We start from the raw sequence: 24,928 nt of genomic DNA on the forward strand, positions 1-24,928 counted from the left end.
ACCAATATTAAAATCTCAAAAAGTCTCAATATTAAAAAGTCATATATTTTTAACTAAATATTAAAATTATACAATAATTAAGTACATTTTCTTAGAAAAAGTTGTATTTTAAGAAATAAGCTTTTTTCAAGTCACATTCTTGCCAAAATAAAGACTTTTGTGTATTTTTTAGAACAAATAAATAGAATAAATAAATAAACAAATTTTAGAACAGAATTTTCAGAGAATAAAGCCTTAACATTTTGAAAACATTTTTTTCAACAGCTAAAAATATTTTTCAAGCCTGTCTTTTGAGAATAAAGTTGCATATTTTTATGCAAAAAATAAAATAATAATAATAAAATCCTGTGAGAATGAAGTCAACGTTACGAGAATAAAATATTTTATTAACGAAATACATTTTATTTCCATGTTCATGTGGCGTTAAGTTCCACTATTTAACTTTAGTTGCTTTCTTATTTCTTGATGGATTGAAATCTGCAGCGCTTCCATGCAACATGTTCCTAGTTTTACTGCCTTAAAGTGTTGACAGACATTTTTACGTTTGAGTGTTTGCCGCCAGTTGACTGAAAAACCAAACAAAAAGGAATGAAATCAGCCACAACACTACATTTGCAAACAAAGACACAAAAACCTTTAATTTAAATAGAAGAAAGAAAAAAAATCACTTTAAAAAACTGTACAGAACATTGAACATTGACTTAAAGTCCTTAAATAAAAGACCCCCCCTTCCAGATCCAGAACAAAAACAAAAGCAGGTGGCGGCATGGTGCAAAAAAAAAAAAAAAGAAAAAGAAAAACAGAATCTTCCCAAACTGCACATTTCAAATGCAAAGCTTTTGTCTCCTCAGCCCGTCTCAAACAGAACCCTCCGACTTAAGTGTCTTAAATGGAAAACAACCCAGGACTTCCAATCATAATAAAATAGATTTATATTTTAAATATATATTTATATATGAAACATGCTGTACATAATTGCAGAGATGATGAAATCCCTTTTTAAGTTGACTGAAACTGACACACTATCCGCTCTAACTTGCGCTTTGAGTCCTGCACGTAAAGTAAACAACAGAAGGACAGAAAACAAAAAGAGAGAAAGGTGGCTGCAGTTTTTGAGAAAGATGACCAATGAGAAGAACGACAGCAGGAGGGTTACTTGGGACCGTAGAGGGAGAATGAGGGCTCCAGCTACTTGGGAGTTTTAGGAGGCATTTAAGAGAGAATGCAGCTCATCACAACTCTATTTGGGATTCTAGTGGGAGAATGCAGCCCTCAAACATTCAACGTCTTGAGGTTTTACAGTGACGTTGGCAGGATAACGTGGGCTGCCAAAGTTGCAGCTACTTGGGATTTTAGAGGGATGCGGTAGCAGGAGAATATGGGCTGTCAATGTTGGGCTAGTTGAGATTTTAGCCTGAAAATGCACGATGCCCGGAACCATTAAGCTATTTGGGATCGTTCAATCCACTACAATTTAAGAGGACAATACGGGGCCTTAACGTTTTAGTTACCTTGGATTTTAGCGGGAGAATGCGGGCCATTGAGGTACTGGCTTTTTTTTTTTTTTTTTTGCAATTTCAGTTGGAGAATGTGGGCAACTAATGTTCTGGCTACTTGGGATTTAAGAAGGATATTCATAGAAAAATACTGACCTCCAATATTCCAGTTTATTGGGACTTTAATGGGAGAATACGGGCCCGCCCAGCTCCCTGGGATTTAAGAGGGTAGAGAATATGGGCCGCAAACGTTAAATGAATTGGGATTTTAGCAGGAGACTGCGGACACTCAATGTTCCAGCTACTTTGGATTTCTGTGGGAGACGGTGGGCCTCCAAAACGCCAATAACAACAATTGTTAAACAGATTTTAGTGGAAGTTGGGATTTTAGAGGGAGAATTTGGGCCGTAAAGTTCCAGCTTCCTGAGATTTTGAACGGGAGAATACAGGCTCCACTAATCATTCCAGCTACTTGGGAATTAAGACGGCTTTTAGCTGGAGAATGTGGGCCACCAATGTTCAGCTACTTGGGGTTTTAGCAGGAGACTGAGGACACTCAAACTCACTGTTTGAGCAACTTGAAAGTTTAGAGGGATTTCTGTAGGAAAATGTGGGCCTCCTACATTCCACCTCGCACTCATTTTACAAGGATTTTAGCGGGAGAATATGGGCTGTAATGTTCCAGTTTCCTGAGATTTTTTTAAACAGGAGAATATGGGCACCCCATTGTTTCATCTACTTGGGACTTTAGAAGGAGAAAGCCACTTTTACAGAGAACATGGTGAGCAGAAGCTTCAAACCGTGCAACAACAAAAAAAAACATCTTAAGAGATGTTTGAGCACTATGGGCTGCCAATCATGTGGTGGGCGGGGCTTATGTGGGAGTACTGACCGTTTCAAAGCCTAATTGGTTAATTGGTGTACAAGTAGAACAAAAACAAGGAAGAGTGCACTCGGAGGCAAACCAACCAACTTAAAGGTGACTTCTCAGAATATTTCCAGTTGCGTGCGTGCACACACGCGTGCGCGCGCACACACACACACACACACACACACGAGGGAGCCCCTGGTGAGATGATGCAAACACGTATTGAAAAGGAGGGGTTGACAAAACAAAGTGAACATATGACACATCAAAGAAATCCCACTATGTAAGACCAACATCCTCCAATAAATATTCCGCTTTCCTTCTCAGTATTCCAACTAAAACGCTGGATTGAAGCAGTAGTAATAATAGTACAAGTCAGTTTGTTTGCTAGTTAGCATAGCGGGGGATGCAGCAGCAGTAGTGAGGAGTGAGCAGAAAGCAGCCCCCCCAGACCCCCCCAACTCCATGTCAGATGTGATATTCAAGTTTAACAAAAAAAAAGAATAGAAAAAAAATGCTTCACTCCTAATCTGTCCCAGATCGGACTCGCTGCGTCCATGGATAGATTGTAAACAAGCACCACGTGATGGCTGGGTGACATTTGCCTACCGAAAGCACAGTGGAGGGAGGAGGACTGAGTGAAGAGAAACTCAAACGTCTGGAGCTGATCTTCTATGTTCCAGTTTAGAAACATGAACAATCCTCAAGCAAAAAAAAAAAAAAACAAATAAAAAAAAAGATCCCTTATAATTGCACTGGCCTTCCTGGCCTGTAAGCACACACACGCAAACAGACTCACACACACACACACACACGCACGCACACGCACACGCACACGCACACAGCGCCTCACAGGATCCTCATGAAGGTGACTTTGGGCAAACAGACTTTCAGGCTGGGGAGGGAAAGTGTAGTTTAGTGGGATGATTGAAAAAAAAAAAAAGCATATCCCTGTGTATTGATTCTCCACTGGATTTACAAGGTTTTATGGAATGAGTCCTGAAGGGGGCGCCATCCAGTGTGCGGGGGCGTGGGGGTGGGTCAATCATCAGCGCAGGTGCTCAAGTAAAGGCAGCTCTGTGGATTCATCTGGCGGGGCGGGGGCGTCTCCCGCATTCAGCACGCAGGAATCTATCGCCCGAGTCGCTCCGAGTGGATCTTGTGTCGGACTGGCTTCCTGTGGGGGGGCCGGCGGGGGCGGCTGCAAAAAGAGTATGTGAAGCAAATATGAAGCAAAACAGCAAAAATACTTGGGATTTTAGCAGGAGAATGTGGGCTATCAATGTTCCAGCTACTTGGGATTTTAGTAGGAGAATGCGGGCTAACAATTTTCCATATACTTAGGATTTTAGCAGGAGAATGCGGGCTAACAATTTTCCATATACTTAGGATTTTAGTAGGAGAATGTGGGCTATCAATGTTTTAGTTACTTAGGATTTTAGCAGGACAATGTGGGCTAACAATGTTCTAGCTACTTGGGATTTTAGCAGGACAATGTGGGCAAACAATGTTCTAGCTACTTGGGATTTTAGTAGGAGAATGTGGGCTAACAATTTTCCATATACTTAGGATTTTAGTAGGAGAATGTGGGCTAACAATTTTCCATATACTTAGGATTTTAGTAGGAGAATGTGGGCTATCAATGTTCTAGTTACTTGGGATTTCAGCAAGACAATGTGGGCTAACAATGTTCTAGCTACTTGGGATTTTAGTAGGAGAATGAGGGCTAACAATTTTCCATATACTTAGGATTTTAGTAGGAGAATGTGGGCTAACAATTTTCCATATACTTAGGATTTTAGTAGGAGAATGTGGGCTAACAATTTTCCATATACTTAGGATTTTAGTAGGAGAATGTGGGCTATCAATGTTCTAGTTACTTGGGATTTTAGCAAGACAATGTGGGCTAACAATGTTCTAGCTACTTGGGATTTTAGTAGGAGAATGAGGGCTAACAATTTTCCATATACAGTCAAACCTGTCTTAGCGGCCACCTTTATAGAAGGGCCACCTGCCTATAGCAGCCACTGAAAAATCCCCCCAGCAAATTTACATGTTATAGACCCTGTGTATAGCAGTCACCTGTCCAACGCGGCCAGCGGCCACCCATTTTGTCTCCCTTGGTCAATATCTGACCTGCATATAGCAGCCAAATTACCAACTCAAGTAGAAGCTTCATGCACGAAAAAGTTTCGCTTTTCAATCAATGAAGCCGTCGTGTGTAGACTTTAATTACTGAGTCCTAGCTCAGTCACAATCATTCACAAGATCCACACAAACTGTCAGTTGTTCCACATAAAAAAGCCATCTTCTTTTGAGCTTGCTATTTCCTGGTCAAACATGTAACTTGAAGAGCATTTGCACCAAAACATTACCGCAAAGTAGGCTGGGAACAGGACGTGCTCCCAGCGACACTACAATAAAAAAAAAAAAAAACATACGCTAGCATGCATGCGGCAGCGGGAGCAAAACTGAGTTTGGTTGTACTTAATTGAAGTATTTTAGAATGTACTCACGTTATTTTTCATCAATCCTCATCCACAAATCCATCAAAGTCCTCATCTTCTGTATTCGACACAAAAAAGCTGTCTTCTTTTCCGTTCGCTACTAGTCTGTTAACTTGTCAGTGTTATTTAGCTCCGAAGCAAAGAAGGAAACTTCTCCTGTTGCTTCTGCCAACTTTGTTTATTGAACGCGGCCACCAGACAGCAGCTCAGAACACACACACATCTCTCAGCATCGTCTCTACTTCCTGCTTGCCCACAAGGCAAAAGTTAAACAAGCCCCACTACATAGCTGTCCAGCCAATGCCTGTAAGAAATGACACCGTTTATTTCCTGGTGTGCACTGGTCAATACTGTAATGCCGCTTGTTGTGGGGAAGGAGAGACTCACGTCGCCGATACACTTTAATGGCTTTATTAACAGCGGAGAACACTGCAGGACTTTACATCCACGCTAACATAAACACACTTCCCAACTCTCTCCAAACTCACAGCTAGCACTGAGCCTAGCTCTCCTGCTCGGGACGCCCACCGTCACTTCCCGTCACTTCCTGATGAACTAAAGCTGTAATGACACTCTGCCGTATAAAAAGTAAAATATTAAAAACAAGCGTAAGACATTACTAGCACAGCTTTGTTCTGTGGGTCATGGATATATTCTATCAGTTATTATTAAGCCTCTTGCTTCCTTTTAGTAAGTAAAAACCTTGGCTATGATTGCACTACATTGTAATGTAGACCTACAAAGTACACTTGGAAGAACAAGAGGTGAATAAATGTATTGCAACTGATGTGAAACTGATGAGGGGTAGGATTAAATAAGCTTTGCTTCTTCCTACTCCTTTTTGGACATGCAAAATTGTCCTTTGTGATGTGCTACTGTTTGACTCATGCATGTTCAGGATTAAAACCATGAACCATGATAATAACAAGCCTAGTAGTGCTGTACAACTTTTATCCGCAGTCCGCAGTGCCCTCTACTGGTCAACATTATTATTATTATTTTTTTCCTCTACTGGTCAACATTCAAACTGGACACCAACCTGTCTATAGAGGCCACCTGTCTATAGCGGCCACTTTTGCAGACTCCCTCTAGTGGCCGCTATAGACAAGTTTGACTGTACTTAGGATTTTAGTAGGAGAATGTTGGCTAACAATTTTACATATAGTGTGGGTTTTAGCAGGAAAATATGAGCTAACAATATTTCATCTACTTGGGATTTTAGTGTGATTGTAGCAGGAGAATGTGGGCAAACAATGTTCCAACTAACTGGGATTTTAGTGTGATTTTAGCAGGATAATGTGGGCTAACAATGTTATATACTTGGGATTTTAGTAGGAGAATGTGGGCTAACAATTTTCCATATACTTAGGATTTTAGTAGGAGAATGTGGGCTAACAATGTTCCACCTACTTGGGATTTTTTGCAGGAGAATGTGGGCTAACAATGTTCCATCTACTTGGGATTTTAGTAGGAGAATGTGGGCTAACAATGTTCTAGCTACTTGGGATTTTAGTGGGAGAACGCGTGCTTCCAAAGTTCCACAACTTGTAGCAACTTGGTGCTTTAGGTGGGGGAATATGAGGGATTTTTGCAGGAGAATGTGGCCACCAATATTCCAGCTGCATGGGATGAAACGACAACAGTACAATCAATGCGTGTTTGTGCTCGTCACCTGTGTGCGTATGCCGTGGACGCTTCCTCCATCACCCTCCGCTGCTGCCGGCCCGTTAAAGCCCTTCTTGCCAGAAAAACTCCACTTTCCGAAATGGCTCTCAAAGTGGAGAACGTTGCCCTGGGCGAGGCCAGCCCGCTGGCCTGCCCTGTGACCCGAGTTCTCCAGGAAGCTGGCAGCGCAGAAACGTTCAGGCACCGGCAGAGGGGGTGGAGCCACTGAGCCACTGAAGGAAAGCAAGGAGTTGGACAGTTGTTGACCCAGCAAGCCCTGGATGGAGGATGTACGCTGGAGGGATGAGAGCAGCCCCGCTTCCATCCTGCCCTCTGATTGGCTGAGAAGAGCCAGTGGGAGTGGTTGGGGGTGGTGAGGCCAGTTCTGGGTTGGACCTACTGGGTTGTCTGTACCTGAGAGGCAAAAAACAAACACTTATGGCCTTTATGTGGCAGTACCCATTTGTTAGGATCCCAACCCCACTGATATGGGCTAGACACATTGCTGTCCACTGATAAAAATAACAATAATTGGAATAATTTAATGTATTCATTTTGATTAGCATGTATATTTACATTTGTATATTTTTATGTTTTATTTACATTTTGACTTTATTGTATTTTTCCTGAACAGAAACATATAAAAAAGAAAAGAGACAAAATGCAGATGTCCTCCATTTTTCTTCCTTTACTTAAAAAGAGCTTAACATTCATTTAATTACTAAATGAAACAACTGCAATTATTCACTTTGTTTAGAATGTCACTGGATTTATTGATATTTTTATCCTGGTTTTATCTCATTTACTTCATTTTCTCCCAATTGCCAAAAGTCGAAAAAAAAACAAATGCTGGCATATTCATGCCTTATTTACGTGTAAAGACAGTGGTGTGAAAAAGTGTTTGTCTGCTTCCTGATTTCTTTCTTGGATTTTTTTCCTTCCCTAGAGGGAGTGAGAAGAGAGCTTACCCAAAGAGGGCTGCAGTGTGGTGATGTGTGGCTGGGGAAGGCTGGAGGCTGGTGTGCTTTGTGTGGTGTGGATGGCGGTGTTGGTATTGATGGATGTTGAGCCACCGCCGCAGTCAGAGTCCTCAATGTTACCTCCGCTGTTGCAACCGGCGCCACATCCTTTTTGCATCCTGAAGAGAGATAAACTGTCACACTTGTAACCCCTGAACATGAGAATCCCATGTCCAAGACTTTGTACCTGTCCCAACTACTGATGAGCCAGTTGTAAATGTTGTGCGGGCTCACAGGCCCACCCCACACAGAGCGCAGCTGACCGTGACTCCCTGCGTAAGATGTGGTGAGGGGGGACACATAGATGGGGTAGCCAATCGGCTGGTCACATGATGAGTTGATCATATTCCTCAGAGCCTGCTTGGCGTTCTGAATGCTGCCGCGCTCTGGGTTACGGTTGCGCAGGAAGACCAGCTCCTGCTGTTGGCCCGCCCATAGCCCACGCACGCACTCTCTGTTCACCTGTGGAGGGAGCACAAAGGTGGTCAGGTTTGTGGGGAAGTAGCCTGAGACTAAACAACCACTAAAAGATGGAGGAGATGGTTACCTTGATGACCCGGAAACTGAGGAACCTCTTGTTCAACATGATGATCTTGTACTCGTCGCTGCCATCGTCCATGATGTGACGCAGCGCCAGCAGCGAGGGCATGTTTGCTAGGATGGCGCTGCGCCAAACGGGGTCACCCTCGTGCGATATCAACATCTTCTCCTCATTGGCGGTGATGGCATCATACAGCACTGTGGGGTCCTCGTACTCATCCGGAGATGTAAAGTGGTCCTGAAGGGGGCGCGACAGGGGGCATTATTCTCAACTGGGGGTTTGCCTCTTGTGAAGAGGTATCCTGCCGGTCAGAGGAGTGATACCTGATGCAACTTGAGGGACATCCGCACTCCAGGCGCCACGACTCGATTCAAAAGGTCCATATCTGCAAAGACCCACTCATCCCGAGGAGACGTAATCCGAAAGTCTCCCTTGAAGAGTGCGTGGAGGCCGTAAAGGAATGGCTCCAAGCTGAACAAAACAAAATAAGGTATAGACAACAAACTCTTGCATGTTAGAAGCATAAAAACCTGGTCTGACCTTGCAGACATGCTGTGGGAGGCAGTGCCCAGCGCTCTTCTTCCCAGAATACACAACCCAAAACACAAAGTGACTAGTGGAGAATCTTTTTCACTGGTCACAGGCTGCAAGACAACGGAAGTAGAGATTTAAAACTATGCATTTCTGTTATTTAGAAGTACAAATACTGTCGTGTGAAGTCATACCGTTTGACGCCTGCTGTTGCAATACTGAATCCAGTCCACGTAAACCATGCAAAAGGAGGAGGGAGTGATGCCGGAGGCCCTGTGATCGTAGTCCTCGTCTATATTCAGGTTGAAGGTGGGGTCACTGTCAACATAATTGGGCCCGAGACATGGCCGTAGTGCCTCCTGAATGGTCTCATTGGCCAACCACTCCTCCAGCTTGGGTGACCGGCTCACGTAGTAAATGATGCTCTGTTCAACAAAGGACATTTTTGTATCCATAAGAATTCTGTTATTTGTGGCATTTTATTGAGTTTATGTTTCCTGGTAAACTTGATCTTGAATGCGCTGAAGCATAATGGATTTGACGACTTGGCTGCAACCAGAGAATTCAATTTCATTTGGGCCAAGCATTGTCGATTAATGTAGAAATCAAAACAGGAAGTCGACAAGTAGGGAATAAGGTTTGATGTGGGACTACTTTTATCTAAAACTGTTCTATTGAAGGTTTCTTCCTTCAAAGGAGTTTTCCTTGCCGTTCTTGTCGCTAAAGTGGACATCTCACCTTGACGTAGTACGTGATAAGGATCTTGCGGAGGTCAAACACTTGCAACATGGAGGCGGCGTTGTTGTCGCTGATGCTATAACCCTCCAGCACGTACTTGGTGGCCGCCACCTCCCAGGCGAGCCAGCGCTGTCCGAAGGCGGCATTGAACGACAGCATGTGAGGCAAGTGACCGGGCTCGCAGCAGCAGCATCCCTCATCCTCTTCCACGCCCTCCGTGATGGCCTCTACCTCCCTCTGCTGACAGTAGGTTCCTGTGGGGAGCAGAAAAGATGGTATTTATTTAACAAGTTTCTTTTTGTAGATTGTAGTCTTCTGTATCGTAAATAATATCTTTGTTTCATGCTTGAGTCAGATGACAGAGGCAAAATATTAGAAACACCTCAATATGATGGACTGGAAATCTATACCACTGCAAACAATGTAAAATACAGTCAAACCTCGGTTTTGGTACGCCGCAGTCTTTGTATGATTCGGTTTTCAGCAAAGATTTCTGTGAAAATATTGCTTCAGTTTTTTACACCATCTCCGTTATCATAAAATTTTGCGCATAACATACTAGTCCGTTTGCCCTGCACTGCATCATCACACAAAATTGAGTGTCCAAACAAAGCCCTCTATAGTTTGCTGACTCACTGTCAGTGTCTTTTTTACTGAGTGAGACTGCTAAGTAACCATGGCCATGGGGCCAAAGGATGTTGTGAGTGCCGGCAATTTGATAACGAAGGCGAGAAACACCACCGAATTCAAGGAAGAACTCATTGCAAAGTATGAAGATGGCGTCCCCTACCCTCCTCACAAGTCTTCATTTAAAAGGTAAAAATTGTAAAATGTTCGTTTGTCCATTTCAAAAGAAATACATATAAATATATATAAATAAAACTATAATCATTCATTGAAAATATATTTTTTATTAATATTTTTGGCTGTCTGGAACAGATTAACTGAATTTACATTATTTTTTATGAGAAAAATCGCTTTGTTTTTTGTTTCAGTTTTTGTCTGAACTTTTAGAACAAATTAATAACAAAGACTGAGGTATCACTGTAATACTGCAAATGCATATTTTTGAAAGCAAAATAAAATCTAATTTCAATAAATCCATATCTTTTAACTGGCCTCTCTTAAAAAAATGCAAAACTCCAGATGACCTTATCAGCTCATTAATAACTAACATGACATGGCCTGGTTCTCCAAATAGTGGCTTCTGGATGAGAACACTTCATAAATAAAAGCGACACCAGAACATGCTGCTTGGCAGAGATTCAACTGGGTTGATTCCTACAAGAGCTTCAGCCTAAATGATTTATTTTTACAATTGTCACGTAATTATCTAGCTTTTCTTAGATATTCCTTCAATTTGAGAACACACCTCTGAACTCCAGACCCCTGAGCTGGAAGGTAACCAGGCCGTTGCCGATCTCGATGATGTGCACCAGAGCATTGAGGTAGTCGGAGGCGAGGATGAAGCAGTCGCCAGTGTTGTAGTTGCCCCAACGGCCGAGCAGCAGGTCTCCACACAAGCTGTGCTGCAGCGAGCGTGTCAGGTGCTCGTAGAAGATGGAGTTCAGGTTGTTGTCGTCGGCACCTTGGATGAAAACAACGCACCAGAGCAACAGTTACACATCACAACAGCCATGTTCATGCACACAAGATGGAGGTAAATAAATAAGCGTACCTGGGTTACGGTCAAGCTGAGTGGCAAGTCTGGTGTTGGAGTGGTCGACCCGCTTGGTGCTGTTAGGAACATAGACTGGCATTAGCACTAATTGTGTGGATTACTTCAGGGAGTTATAGCTGCATATGTAGAAAAAAAAAAAAAAAAACATACTTGTAGTCCCGCTCCCAGAACTTAACAGGTCTGGTGTATGAGGTGACAAACACAGCACTACCTAGGACAGGATTGAGAGGGGTGGAAAAGATGGCAGAAAAGATGGCCTGCACAAATAGTACGGCAGAGTCTGCAGAGAAATGCAGAGTTAAGGGCATGTAATGACGTAACAGAACAATCACTGAGGTGTTTCACAGAATTGTTAAAGGATACGTGGCACAGCAAAGGGCTGAGCGAAGGCATGGAAGGCCGAGCCCCACGTGATCTGCCAGGGAGCGATGTACGTCAAAACAAATCGTAATTTATACAGCAGGTCCCACATCTGAGAAGTCAGAAGAAGATGCAGTATCATCACAACACTACTCCTAACAAAAAAAAAAAGTCTGGCATGACTGACGACGTGTGTCCTAACCTTGCTGAAAAGAATAGACATGAAGTAGTAGTCAATCAGGAAGGTCTCTGAAAAGTGCGGGTAGTCGAAGTGGAAGAATAGCGTGGTGAAGCACAGCGTGACGTACTGCTGCGACGGGGCACAGAAGGACGAACGCAGCAACTTCATGCCAGCCACTGAGATGAAGAGCGCTCGGCTGCTGGAGGAGTCAAGATGGACATGATTAGATGTGCTTTAAACTCACTTCATGGGGTACAACCCACACCATTTTCACATATTTTGCCACTTTAATAGCTAAATGAACAATACAGTAGAAACACGTCTCAGTCTGATGCTGTCCATGTCTTTCGCTTACACAAACCACACATTTTTTGCAGAACAGTGGTGCAGAACTTTGTTGTTGTGACTTACTAGATATCCAGCTCTTTATGGTTCTGGCCCACAGTGCATGCCTCTGTCGTGAGGGAGTTGAGCACGACGGCTGGGTAGATGAAGTACTTCTCCACACACTGAAGCCATGCATATAGCTTCTCAAACCACATCAACTGAGCAGCATCTGGTGACAAACACAAATAACTTGTAAAATGTATGTAAAATAACAATCAGCATTGCTATTGTTCTTATCTTATTATACAAAAATAACAAAGGTGACAAAATATATTCAATTCAATACAAGAGCTGTATCAAAACTATTAAATAAAATATTCACTATTGTATCAAAAAATGCTTTGCAGTTCAGCACAGACGATAATCAAAAAAATATTCTTAAATAATAATAAATAGTGTGATGTTATTTTAGACTTACACATTTCAAGTGATCCAACACAGTAAGCTCTAGTAGATTGCTAAAAATGTGAAGCTGCTCAACAGTTAAAAAAAAAAAAAAAAAAGATTATCAGAATGTGGTGCTGGCACACTCTGTGAAAATCCCTTAGAGATGATGGAGGTTAAATGCATTTCTCAGCAGCACTTCAACTTGAGACCTTGCTGGTTTTCATTTAATCCACAGTGATGCTTCCAGGGGGAGAAGCTGATAAAGCTCCTTATATTTTCCAGTGACTTGAGTGCAGGCGGATAACGAGAACAATGAGACACTCACCTCGGACCTCGAACTGACTGTACTCTTTGGACCGGAGCACAGGGTGAGCCAGGCAAAACCAAGGCAGCTGTTTGCGGAGCTGAGGCAAAAGATAGTGGGTAATGAAGCCGATGACTCCCGCAAGGATGTACAACACAACGCTGAGAGCAGGCTGCGGGGCAAGAGCACAAAAGTGGAAGAAGTGATCATTTGCAACAAAGTGTCTTGAGGAGAAAAAGTGTCCAAAAAAAAAAAAAAAAACACCCTAAACTCGTACTAACTTGTAGCGCAATGAACACTGTGCTGGCACTGATGGCAAAGGTGATCACAGCCATGAGGGGACACATGACAAGGTCTGAATGAAGAATCTCTTTCTATTGGGAGGAAAAGTGTTTTTTAAAATGATGTCAAAATATTTCAGAGAACAGATGTGTCAGTTTTGATTTGTACCACAGAGTTACGCAGCTTCTCTGGCAGAGGGTCCTTGATCTCCACAGGGGGTTCTTCTGGTGTACGGTTCTCCAATTCGGGGAATAATTTGGACCGCACCAATGACCTGAAAAAGAGAATTTAAGGATAATGACCACTCATATGTGAGACAAAGTCAAATTAATGAATGATTACTTCGAATTATGTATATTAAATTGTTTGATTTAACCTAACATGTTATCAACATCCCTTCATGTAGCAGCCAGCTTACTGTACAGGTATACTGTAGACATAAGGGATTTTGCTATATGACAGCACCCAGTAGTGGGCGCAAAGCCTGAAATAACTGCTTTTAAAGCTCACCTATTCTGCTAAATTGACTTTTTAATGATATTATACTACTCAGAAGAAGTTAGGGATATTTCAGAAACTAAAATGACTAAATATAATATAAGTCAGATCCCAAAGACATATTTATACGTCTTTTATGTTTTTTTGGGTGAGAGGCAAAAAGGACCCCGTGAAGCAATATACTGACCACAGGATGGTGGGATCGCTGCTTTGACGGCTCAGGTGGTAAGACAAGGCCAGCAGCAAGCCACAAAAGACAGAGAACAGTACTGGCACATGGGCGTCCCCCCACGGCGCCTTTGAGGCGAGAAAAACACAAATGTAGCTTTCAACCATGAAGCTTCTTCAACCGCAGCAAAGTGTTGCACTTACATTGATGGCACCCAAGCAAAATCCATACAGCAAAGCAGCCACCAGAATGCTGCGTATGAGGCTAAACAGAGATGAGAGGGGGCTGGTGGTGGCTAGGGAGGAAAAAGAAGAGTGGATCAATGCAGTGCCAACAAGACGCAAGTATGCTCTTTAATTACCGGCTACACATGCTACACGCTCTCTTACCCGTTCCACCAAAAACGTGCATGTCGATCTGTTCCAACAGACACATGAGAAATGTATTGACCTGAGGTAGCAAGCCAAACAGGAAGACGACCGGGAAACACAAGGCCAACACTGTCAGGGTGATAAAAAGACAATATGTGATGCATATCCTGTATAACCCTTATAAGATTAACTTGACATTTAATACAAGGCAAACATGCAGATTTACCTAGGAGCATATCTCTCACACAGAGCAGGAAGTGTGCAGAGAAGAAGGTGACGCCGTACAAGGAGACTGGTTGCAGGCTGCCAGAGCGGCCGGACAAGTCAAAGACCCAGATCAACATGCAGCACAAGCAGAAGTAAACAGGACGACTGTACACGATGATCCAGTTATGACCCTGTTCACAACAAAGGGTGCAACTGCATGTTACATAAAGTTATAAGAAAGGAAGGTTCCTCAACACATGAGGGTGAGCATGGAACTCACGTGCATGGGAGAAGCTGCATCTGGTTGTACGCTCTGAAACAGAGAAAGAATGTTTAGACGCTTTAGAAATGTCCCATGGATTTGGCACAAGATGCCTGTATGTGTGACACAGTTTATACCTTGAGTAAGGAGTACTGGCAGCTTGCAATGACCAGGCAGAACTGGAAAACCCAGATGTCCCTGAAAAAGCCCTGGAGCAGCAGTTGGAACCCCAGAAAGGCCACCAAACTGGCCAGCACAACAGCAAACACATTTTCTCCCACACGTCGGTTCCTGGCAACACAATAAAATATGTCTCTAAATATTAACAGTTCCGGATGCATTCTGATACAAACTGCTGACCAAGGTGTCAGATTTAGCAACATGTCTCTTATACTGGTCTAGCTTACCTGTCCAGCAAGGCCAGAAGAGCTAATCTATCATAGCGGACCCTTAACCACTTCCCAGGCAGCACCCAAAAGCGATAGTACTGTTTGGGTTTGACCTTCTCTTCAATCATCAGCGTGTTCTCTTGGGACTCCTGCAGAGACTCGTGATCCAGGTCAAACTGCAGACATGTTGAGATGGGTTTTAAAAAGGTGCTAACACTGAAGGAGAAATGCAACAACAAGAAAATGAACGCTAACCTCAGGCATTTCCACAGGCACCCTGCGCACCTGCATGCCCTGTAGGACCACAGGTCTGGGCTGCAGCATGGACAGGACCGGTGCGCCTTCCTGGACCTCCGTGGAGGTGAAGCTTGAGGACTGGGACTGCCTCTCCCTTTCCCTGCAAGCAAGCACTTTAGCTTTCAGCAATGCTAATTTTCAAAGCAGAAAAATAAACTAAACTTACTGAACGGGGTCCTCGTAACCTCCTCCAGCAGGTCCGAATGTGTAAGATCTCTTCACTCCTGATAAACAACAGACAGAATCATTTAAATCCATTTCCAGCTGTTAGCGAAAGTTAGCGAACTTCACTCTTCACTCTTCCTTTTTAAATGACAGACATAAGAGCTGCATGGATCTTCTCATTTAATTCCAGATACAAAATTAGCAAAGCTGCTTTTATTCTGAGGCTGTCCAGCTTATTCCTTGAAAGCCAGAAACTCACCGCTCTCATCAAAAAAGTAGTGCACGGCGCCCTCTGATGTGTCGTCAAAGGTGGAGGCCTCGTGGATACCGCTGCGGGGGAGCAGGAGTGATGAGGCGAACTGTAAGGCGGATGGAAGGGTGCGTGTCCGCGAGTGGGAGGAGGTCCGAGCTCTTTGTAGGTCCTGGAGGCTAATAGAACCAGTTTAAATAAGAAATAGGACGATAAAATGAACAAATGCAGCCTTCACACCTCTTAAGCAAAGCCACTTGGTTATTATGTGTTCTATGATAAAAACACACATTAGCAACTTTTTAATTAGGGGGGCTGACCTGGGTGGGGATCCCATGGTGGAGGGAGGGGGTGTTGGGTTGGTCCCAGCATTGTGTCGCCTGCGGATGGCCTGGGTCCTCTTTACACTGCTGACAGAGTCGTGCTTGCCTCCTTCCTCTGGCACCAGGGCTGCAGATTGTAATGTTCAGTACCAAGCAGAACACTGTGCTACAAAAGGTGCGGACTCATTTAATTCTTTACGCATCTGGGGTAGAGTTTTATGCACAATGTAGCGTCGGCTAGGCATAACATAGGTGCTCAATTAAGCATTTAAACCCGACTTTACTCACCACCGATAGGGGCCGGTCATCTTTTCTGCTATAACTCATGACTTATTTTCGTCCCGTGGGAGTTTCCCATGTAACGTTGCTTAAAAAGCGCAATGAGGTTGGTCACATTAAACTTCCCCGGTTCTGTGCCACCATGGAAAACTTGTGCATGACAAGCGTTGCAGCTGCAACGTCTTTTTCGAACTTTAAAGAAAAATACACACGGCCGACATCACTCCTATTCCATGCTTAACACATTAGCACATGCTGTTGTTGTGATTACGTGGGCTCTTTCTGAGTCTGGGATCGACTGCTTGTATCGGAGTGCCAATATCGGGGATTTTAAATGCAGATATCATCTGATTCTCATTTTTTTTGCCGATATCGGCCGGAAATCCAATATCATATTGCATCGAGACACCCCTAGTGGAAACATGGCTTATACATTTTTAATCTTCATTTGGCTATGTTGACAACAAACAACATGAGGCAATACTAAGTTACATCAGCTCACCTCCTCCCACTGCCCCCTCCTCAGTCAATTCCCCTGCTCGCCAACCCATCTGGTTGCCAGTCCAAGAGCCTCCAAGAGAATCCAGGCGATGATGATGAGGTCCCGGGAAGCTGTCCATGTGAATGGTTCGAGCCTCCAAGTCAGACTTGGACATGGTGAGAGTGTGAGGTGCAGGGGTGGAAGTGGAAGGCATGGTATGTAGTGTAGAAGGTGGAGCTGTTGCGTTGTTTTGACTTGAACCTGCTCCGTCCATACTGAGAACCCGCGCGTGAGTCTTAGCGCTGGCTGTACTCGACGAGCGCTGAGCAGCATGGGAATGTGAGCCGCCACCAGGTTCTGCTAAATCCTTTTCGAGTGGAGTGGGTGGTAAAGTGGCCGCGGGGAGTGGTAGTGCGGCGCCGGCATTAGCGAGTTCTGGAGAGTAGCAGGAGGTAGAGGAGCTGGAGTCGTCTTCATCTGAGCTGTAGCGGCGCTGAGAGCCCAGACTGGATGCGGCGCTCATGTCGCTGCCGTCGTCCTCATCGCTGGAATCCTCAAAGAGACTTTCACTGTAAGCCTTGGCGCCAAGCCGGTTGCGTACAGGGATGTAATCTCTGTGTTGTCTATGATTGTGGTGACGACTGTAAGAACCGCAGTCAAAACTACTACTTCCTGCCCCAGCTCGCCTTCGAGGAGCTTTCCGTCGGCCTGGCCTGTGGCCCACACTGCTGCCACTGGCCCGCAGTAGCTTCAAGTCTTTGGGTCGCACAACCTGCTGGGCAGACTGGTCCGACAGCAGGAAGGGGGTTGAGGATATGGGCAAAGCGGGCTCGGAGCTCACTGAACCCAGGGCCAGCCCTGAGGGCACAGAAGTAGCTTGCCTTGGTGGAGGTAGGGGAGGCACAGGGGCGGTTCTATCTAAATCACAAACATCTGAGTGACCGCTACTCGAAGGGGAAGAGTTGTGGAAAATGGGGGCTTGTGCAATGTCAGAAGGTGCAGGCGGTAAATCATCCCCTTCAACAAGTGTCCTGTCGAGGGCCTGGCTGGGGGAGAGCTCTTTGGAAGGGGAGCGCAGCAGCACACTGTCAGACAGGTTATCTGTGTCACTGCCATCCTGTCCTGCTGGGACCTCGGTAGCCTTGGGGACATTATCCCCCGCCGCAAAAGCCGACATCTGTCCATCTGGGAGCTTGGGTTGGCTGAGAGATGGACTTTCAAGCTGAGTGGAGTCCGTCTTTTCACTGCGATAGCTGCTTACTGTGCTCAGCGTCTCACGGTCAGTGGTGGCTCCACCTCCACTGAAGCAGCTGTCTGTGGATCCAGCAGCTAGTGCCACTCCACTACGGCAACCCGGGTGCTCAGTCCCAGGCACAAAGACCACTGGATCAAGGCCCAAACCCAAAAGATTTTCACTCAGCTCCTCACTTAAGCTACTCTTTATAAGAGGACTAAGGGGGGTCTCCCCTAGACTCTCAGACTCAGCAGAGGGAGCGAGGGGAGAATAAGCTAACCCGTTGTCCTCAGGGATCCTTTGAGGCGCCTCCACATCCTGCAATGGCTCTTTCTCGCCTCCGTCTTCTTGACTGGAAGGTGAAGGGGGTACAGACAGATATTCTCCTGGTTCTCCAAATCCGGAGGCCATTCCGGAGAGTCCCAGGAGACCTGGGAAGTTACCTCCCAGAGCAGCAGCAATGCAGGACTGAACCATGCTGGGAGCTCCTGAAAGACACAGACAAGAATCCTGATTAAAATGATTTATACATTAAATTATGCAGCATTAAACACTAATCCCACATCCAGTCATGGTGCTGGTAAGCACAATGAAGACACATTGTGACTCTACAGCCATGAGCCGACTTACTGATGGTGTCCTGAGAACTTTGCCGCAGCATCTCCCGATGAGCCGAGGTAACAATCACGTTATTGCTTCCCTGTTCTCGCAATAACTCTTTGATATCTGAAGTAAGCAAACATGGTTTAACTACACAGCATACACAAATAATTGAGGTATCTCTGGAAGGATAAAACACTGACCCTTTGTCCCCCCTGTATCCTCAAGCTGTGGTAAGAACTCCTAGACAGTAAAAAACAAAAAAGTTTAATCAATGATCCGTTCAAAAGGCTCGGTCATAAGCTTTGGGGGATGTTCCTCACCGACACCTGGTTGAGTCCAAACAGTGAGTGCTGAGAGCTGCATCGCACTGGAGGCGTTGAGTTGACCTTCCGAAATACAGTCATCTCCACACCAGCGTGGATATCCCTGTGAGGGAGACACACAAATTAAAACAAGTTGATAATTTTGTCTAAAAGCACACGGTCCTCACCTGGGTTGATTCCCATCATGGGCACCCGAGCCTTCATCCCCTTCTTCTGTCCTTGGAGCATCGGTGGTGAGGGAGGCCTGCTTCTTCTCGATAATCTCCCCGAGGTCGAACATGGCGTGAAGACGGTAGTTGACAACTTTGATGGCGGTGAAAAAGATGGCCACCGCGGCAGAGTACAAGCCTGCTACCACCAAGCTGGCGGGAAGAGCCTGTGGGGGAGGAAAAAAGCTTTTATTAACAAAACTACATTTTAATTCTAATACAATAACGTCAGGCGACACGTACGCATGTGTTGTGTGACAACTCAAGTATATTTTGCTTTTTTGAGGGTTTTTAAAAATTATTTTAGGCCATCAAAGAGCGGTGTCAGTGATGAATGAAAGCAAGCATTATATGAAAGCAAATTAGACCTGCAACTAATTTTGTATATGGTTAATCGTTGTTAGCGTCCTTTGCTAAGAGAGACTGACAGTCCATTTTATTTTCATTGTTTTTTGTTTAATTCATTATGTTGTTTAATTTATTTTACTTGAAATCTCTTGACATTCCAATTACAAATGTTAAATACTCTTGAGAAATGAAAGTCTGTTGCTTTTGATACAGTGTACTCGCGTTGTTATGCCCTATATTATCATTAAGGTCATGAAAAAAATGTCTCAAAATAATGCTGACAATAATATTGTTTATCGGCAATAATTTGTAGGACAAAAATCCAGCAAAATTTTTTACCATGGCAGGCCTACTGCTAACCTGCTGCTAGCACTCAGCCAACAGTCAACTCTACCTAGCTGACGTCACACATGTGACTTCCAAGGCGCACAACAACAAGTGACAGATACTGTATTTCACTTTCTTTTGAATGCCTTATATTTATATTTTTCTTAATTTAGTCATTTTTATGCTTGAAAATACTTCACTTAAGCCATGAATATGTCCAATTTGCTTAAATATGCTATAAACTAATAATAGACCATATTCAACCACAAAACAGCAATAATTTATTAATACATTTTTGAAAAACATGATAGAGTGAGGGCGCAGGTCAGTACGCAATTTGTTTTCAGTAGGAAGCTTGATAATGGCTTTCACACTGATATCCGACATACCGATACTGTCCAGCACTTCATTACAAATACCGATATCAATCAATACCGATACTGGCAGCAGCTATTCCCTCAAACTAGTGTTGTGTAATGAATGAACACATTGTGCTTCTTCTCCTGTGATGCCACTGGATGCATTTCACAAAAAAAAGACAGTTTGTGCAAAATAAGACAAATACTGCAATATGCAATGTAAGTTATAGAAAAGTGCCATATTTACATTAAACATTTTGTCTGAACAAAATAATCCTGAAAAAAATCATGACCGACAGTCAACTATCACGACATGTCCTCCTGCTATCAACAGCGATGATACAATAGGGAAGCTGCACGTTTCTATGTGGCACACACATCCGTGTAGGAAGAAAGTAAAGTGCAAAGTATGACGCCCTGGACTACTGCAATCAGTGAAATTATAAACTGGGTATAGCTGGGTAGTTGCAAATTGCTTATTTACAATCCAAAGGCAAAACTTGGAAATAATTCCAGACTGCGGTCACACTGAGCTAGCAGTGTTTGTTGCACTGTGGAGCACGGTGCAGTTTGATGAGGTCTGACTTGCGTGCAGATATCAATATCAGCAGAAAACACGATACCGATATGATCTGATGACATGATCCAATATCGGCCTATAGTATTGGTCAGCTGATTGTGATTAAGCACATTTGTTGTGTTTAAGATTTACAATATTGTGGTTAACTTCTTTTTACACTTGTATCACAATTAACAATGTTACTGTCTGTAAATTAAAGGCTTTATGATGGTCACAATTTGACTCTGGAACAGATTAATTCAATTTCCATTATTTGCAATGGTTAAAAATGGATTCTCAGTGTGAACAAATCATTTCACAGTAGGAGTGAGACTGGACCTTGGTGGAAAAAAAAAAAAACACTCACCATGTACAGCAGAAAGGGGAAGGCCAGCAGAAATATCCACAGGTAGAGATGGAAGCAGTTGGAGAAGGTGCTCTGATGAGGGTCCACATACCACCCCCCAGTGAGCGAGGCCCACACGCCCTGTCGCAATATCTGAAGCGCTTGGGAGCCCATCTCTCCTCCTTCAGGGGGAACACAGAGCTGAAATAGTCGCTCCAACACTGTCGCTGACAAAACTGTGGAGTTGGAGCCACAGTGTCTTCAGTCTATGATGGCACTTCCATTGGGGATGGCAGATCAAGCAGGACTGTCTCATAGAGGACAACAGTTCTGTGTCTCGGGTGTGTGTACACTTCAGTAAAGGTCAGGAGTCTTTGCACATGCTGGCACTGGTGTGTGCTCCCTCCCTGCACAAACGATGCCACGCTCCAGCTTAATCCTTGATGGGTAATCAGGTGAGAGACTTTGCGGCACATTGGCAGCCCTTAGAGTGTGTGACAAAACACTCATCTGCAGGAGAGATTAGAATTCAAGTTAAGACATTTCTATGTAGTTTGTCAGAGCAACTTTATATTTTAAAAATAATAAATTAGAGTATGCTTTTTATCTTGAGGAACACCTTGATGAGTTTCTGACATAGCTAGCTAATCAGCACACTTAACTATGACAACACAAATGTCGAGGGGATTCAGCAGCTTGAGAAATATCAAGAAAAACATCTTTTCCATCCATCTAAACCAACATCAAAGACAAAATGAATTGATTTGTGGTTACTACAGCGAGGGAGTCAACAGGCCCCTGATTTAAGCTACAACAGCATACTGTGAGTGAAAATAAGCAAGTGTCAGAATGCATTTTCTGGCTGCAAAACATGCATAAAAGAGCTATTGTAATGGAATCCAATACAAGGACTGTATCAGAAGTTATGAATGTCTTCACTGCGTCATGAGAAGCAGTTCTCTGATTTTTATTCAGACATTCGGCTAAAATAGAGGACCAACATTTAAGAATGATGTTTTCCCTTCCCTATTTGATGTTACACAGGCAAGTACAAACGTTTTACGATAGAGCGCTTTACTTCTTTTTGCAGTTCAGAAAATAAAACAGGCAGTACAGTATTTATGACATCTTAATGCTCGGCGGCTCACCTTCACCAATCCTCCCTCCCCACTTTCCAATTTACTCTTATGGGGACAAGTACAACATCTTTTGCTTTCGAGCTTTACCATATAGCGATTAACTTATTTTTACACTTGCATGACAGTTAATAACATAAAAAAGCAAAATGCATGACATCTTAATGCTAGGCTGCTTGCCTTCAGCAAGCTCCGTTCTCTATTAAGGTAAATATATATATATATACTGTATATATAATAAAATAGAGGAGCAATATGTCTGGAACATCTCTCAGTGCAGTACCACGCCACTGTAAATTATTATTATATACTCTACAATCTCATTAACTAACCTTTGTCATGTTAAATGATGCTACCAAATGATACAGTTTAGTTTATGTTTCACGGCCTATTATGACATTTTCCAACAAGCATTAGCAGGCTAACAAACAATTTGGCCTAGCTTGTGATTAATGTTTGTTATGATCGGGACAACCTGCAGTAGATCGAAGCACTGGCAGTGATCTCGATGTGTGTGTAGACACAACCATTAGCAGTAAAAAGTAGCACACGCGCTGACATTTTGTGTTAACATTAGGTGATATAAAAAGGTAAGTAGATGGTAGGCTAATGCTAGGCCTGCCTGCTGTAGCTGCTCGCTGTCAAGCTCGTGAGCTGGGTAAAGACCAAGTAAAAACATGACCGCCACATAAACGCTTAGTTGCTACAGTTAGCTAAGAACCGTGCTGAGTAATTGTACTCACATTTTGATCCAGTCACAGCGATCAGTTAGGTTTAGCCGTCCAGCTTGCCTCATATCCTTCTTCCGCATCCAGTCCTTGCAAAATCTCAGAGCTTTCCTTCCCAGGATGCTAGCAAGCAGTAGGCGATGGCCAAAAGATGTAGCCGGACTTGCCCCCACTAACGAGGGGCTAAGTTCTCATTTCCCGAGGGCCTTCTTTGACATTTCAGACGGACAGACGTGCTTCTTTAACGGGGGGCCCCTCTAATGGTGGGCAACTTTGGTAAGACTGTGTTTGACAATGTTTCCAAAAGCAGTGCTAACTGTGGAAGCTAATGCTACTAGCCAACAACTAGTTGGCTCACACATGCGCGCGCACGCACGCAAACTCAAGTGAGTAATCTGCGAAGTATTTCCATGGTGTTGATTGGACGCTCGGGGTGACGTCACTGGGCGGGGCTTCACGCCTTACATTTAAAATGCTCCAACATGACAAGTTGAGTTATCAGCGATGGACGGTCGTTTCATTCGTATATGGGATAATGCTTTTTTTTTTTTTTTTTTTTTTTTAGAAACAATATATTTACTAATGTGCCCCCTCCCATGTTGCTGGCATAAACAAAATGTAATTTTAAATATGCGCAGTATAAATTAAATTACAAGAACATTACATGTACATTATTTATTTAACAATACGTTTGGCTAAAGTGTAATATTTTGCCCCTCTCATGTTGCTAAGATAACCACAATTTTATTTTACTTATTTTTAATGTAATTCAATTTAACAAAATTGTATAATTCGTATTGTATTTAATTTAACAGTGTGTTTATTAATATGGCTGCAGTTTAATATGGTGCCTCTTTTGTGTTGCTAAGATAACCACAAATGTATTTTATTTATTTGTAATTTCATTTAATTTAACAATATTGAATTATTCGTTTTTTGTATTGAATTTAATTTAACAATATTATTAATGTCGCCCCACCCATGTTGCTTGGACAACCACAGTTTCATTTTTTTATTACATTTAATTAAACATATTTTTGGATGTTATTGAATTGAACCATTTGTTTATTAATGTAGCTGCCGTTTCATATTTCCCCCCTACCATGTTGCTAAGATAACCAGAATTTTAATTAAATTTAAAAAACCAAATTGAATGTAACGATATGCTGCTTGGCCTTCGTCCCCTCAAGTTTAGAGCCGCTGCTCCTTCACATCAAGAGGAGCCAGTTGAGGTGACTCAGAGTCCAGATGCCTCCTGGATGACTCCCTGGTGAGGTGCTCTGGGCATGCCTGGCTGGGAGGAGGCCCTGGGGCAGACCTAGGACAGGCTGGAGGGATTATGTCTCACAGCTGGCCTGGGAACTCCTCGGTGTTCCCAGATAAGCGGAGGAAAATGGATGGATGGATGGTAACAATATTTAATGATTTTTTTTTGTATGTCAATTAACAGTACATTTATTAATGTGGCTGCTGTTTTATATTTTGTCCCACCCATGTTGCTAAGGTAGCCAAAATGGTATATTTAATATTATATTTACATTTAAAGATCTTATATTGAATTTAATTTAATTTAATGTAACTGTGTGTTTGTTAATGTGGCTGATGTTTAACATGTTGCGTTCCTATGTTTCTAAAAGAACCAAGAGATTAGGAATACTCCTCATGTGCAGTACACAAAAATGCCCCCCCAAAAACCCCCAAATGCCCTTTCAATGATCAAAAATGTGGGAAAAATGCTGGATCTGCACCAGAAAGTTTGGGTGGGAAAATAGTTCTTCCTTGGCCCATGGTCTTGAACCTTTGACCATGCTCAACGTATTTGTGCAAAAAGGCCCAATAACAAATGTGCTTAAAAAATGTATACCTTTGCTTTGGTTTGATTTGGGTGTTTTAGGCTTCTGTGGCATAATTACAAAGAGGATAATTTCCATCATCATTTCAGCTCTCAACTCTTCTACTCTTCTTTTTTTGTGAAAACAATGCACCCCTGCTGTATTATCTGTGTTATTGCTTTTCGGACAAATGGCGCTGGTGGCCGAGTGGTTAGCATGTGGGCCACACAGTCAGGAAATCGAGAAGACCTGGGTTGGAATTTCGCTCGGGCATCTCTGTGTGGAG

The 24,928-nt window shown here is 43.3% G+C and overlaps 1 protein-coding gene across 3 annotated transcripts; it reads right to left on the minus strand.

Moving 5' to 3' along the window:
* Positions 1-617: 617 nt before the first annotated feature.
* Positions 618-23,186, minus strand: LOC129169267 (pecanex-like protein 3). 3 transcript variants are annotated; one of them, XR_008566395.1, is made up of 37 exons: positions 22,826-23,186; positions 20,968-21,456; positions 18,966-19,174; positions 18,796-18,901; positions 18,676-18,715; positions 18,503-18,598; positions 16,660-18,360; positions 15,876-16,005; positions 15,565-15,734; positions 15,307-15,364; positions 15,099-15,240; positions 14,862-15,019; positions 14,592-14,745; positions 14,473-14,505; positions 14,212-14,383; positions 14,004-14,114; positions 13,818-13,909; positions 13,633-13,742; positions 13,116-13,221; positions 12,947-13,039; positions 12,687-12,837; positions 11,999-12,143; positions 11,609-11,786; positions 11,410-11,518; positions 11,197-11,326; positions 11,044-11,102; positions 10,738-10,953; positions 9,366-9,619; positions 8,822-9,052; positions 8,637-8,740; positions 8,420-8,567; positions 8,103-8,333; positions 7,743-8,017; positions 7,505-7,674; positions 6,544-6,950; positions 3,344-3,565; positions 618-3,259 (listed from the first exon to the last, which is right to left on the minus strand). XR_008566395.1 is itself a non-coding variant. In XM_054755515.1 (36 exons), exons 2-36 carry the CDS (start codon positions 21,118-21,120, stop codon positions 3,413-3,415), a joined length of 6,792 nt encoding a protein of 2,263 aa, XP_054611490.1. In that variant the 5' UTR covers positions 21,121-21,456; positions 22,826-23,186; the 3' UTR covers positions 618-3,412. The 3 variants fall into 3 exon arrangements, 2 of the variants coding, with proteins under 2 accessions (XP_054611490.1, XP_054611489.1); XM_054755515.1 differs by having other exon boundaries at positions 618-3,565; positions 11,609-11,783; XM_054755514.1 differs by having other exon boundaries at positions 618-3,565.
* Positions 23,187-24,928: the final 1,742 nt, after the last annotated feature.

The sequence above is a fragment of the Dunckerocampus dactyliophorus genome, chromosome 16 (genome assembly GCF_027744805.1).
Source record: "Dunckerocampus dactyliophorus isolate RoL2022-P2 chromosome 16, RoL_Ddac_1.1, whole genome shotgun sequence".
NCBI lineage: Eukaryota > Metazoa > Chordata > Actinopteri > Syngnathiformes > Syngnathidae > Dunckerocampus > Dunckerocampus dactyliophorus.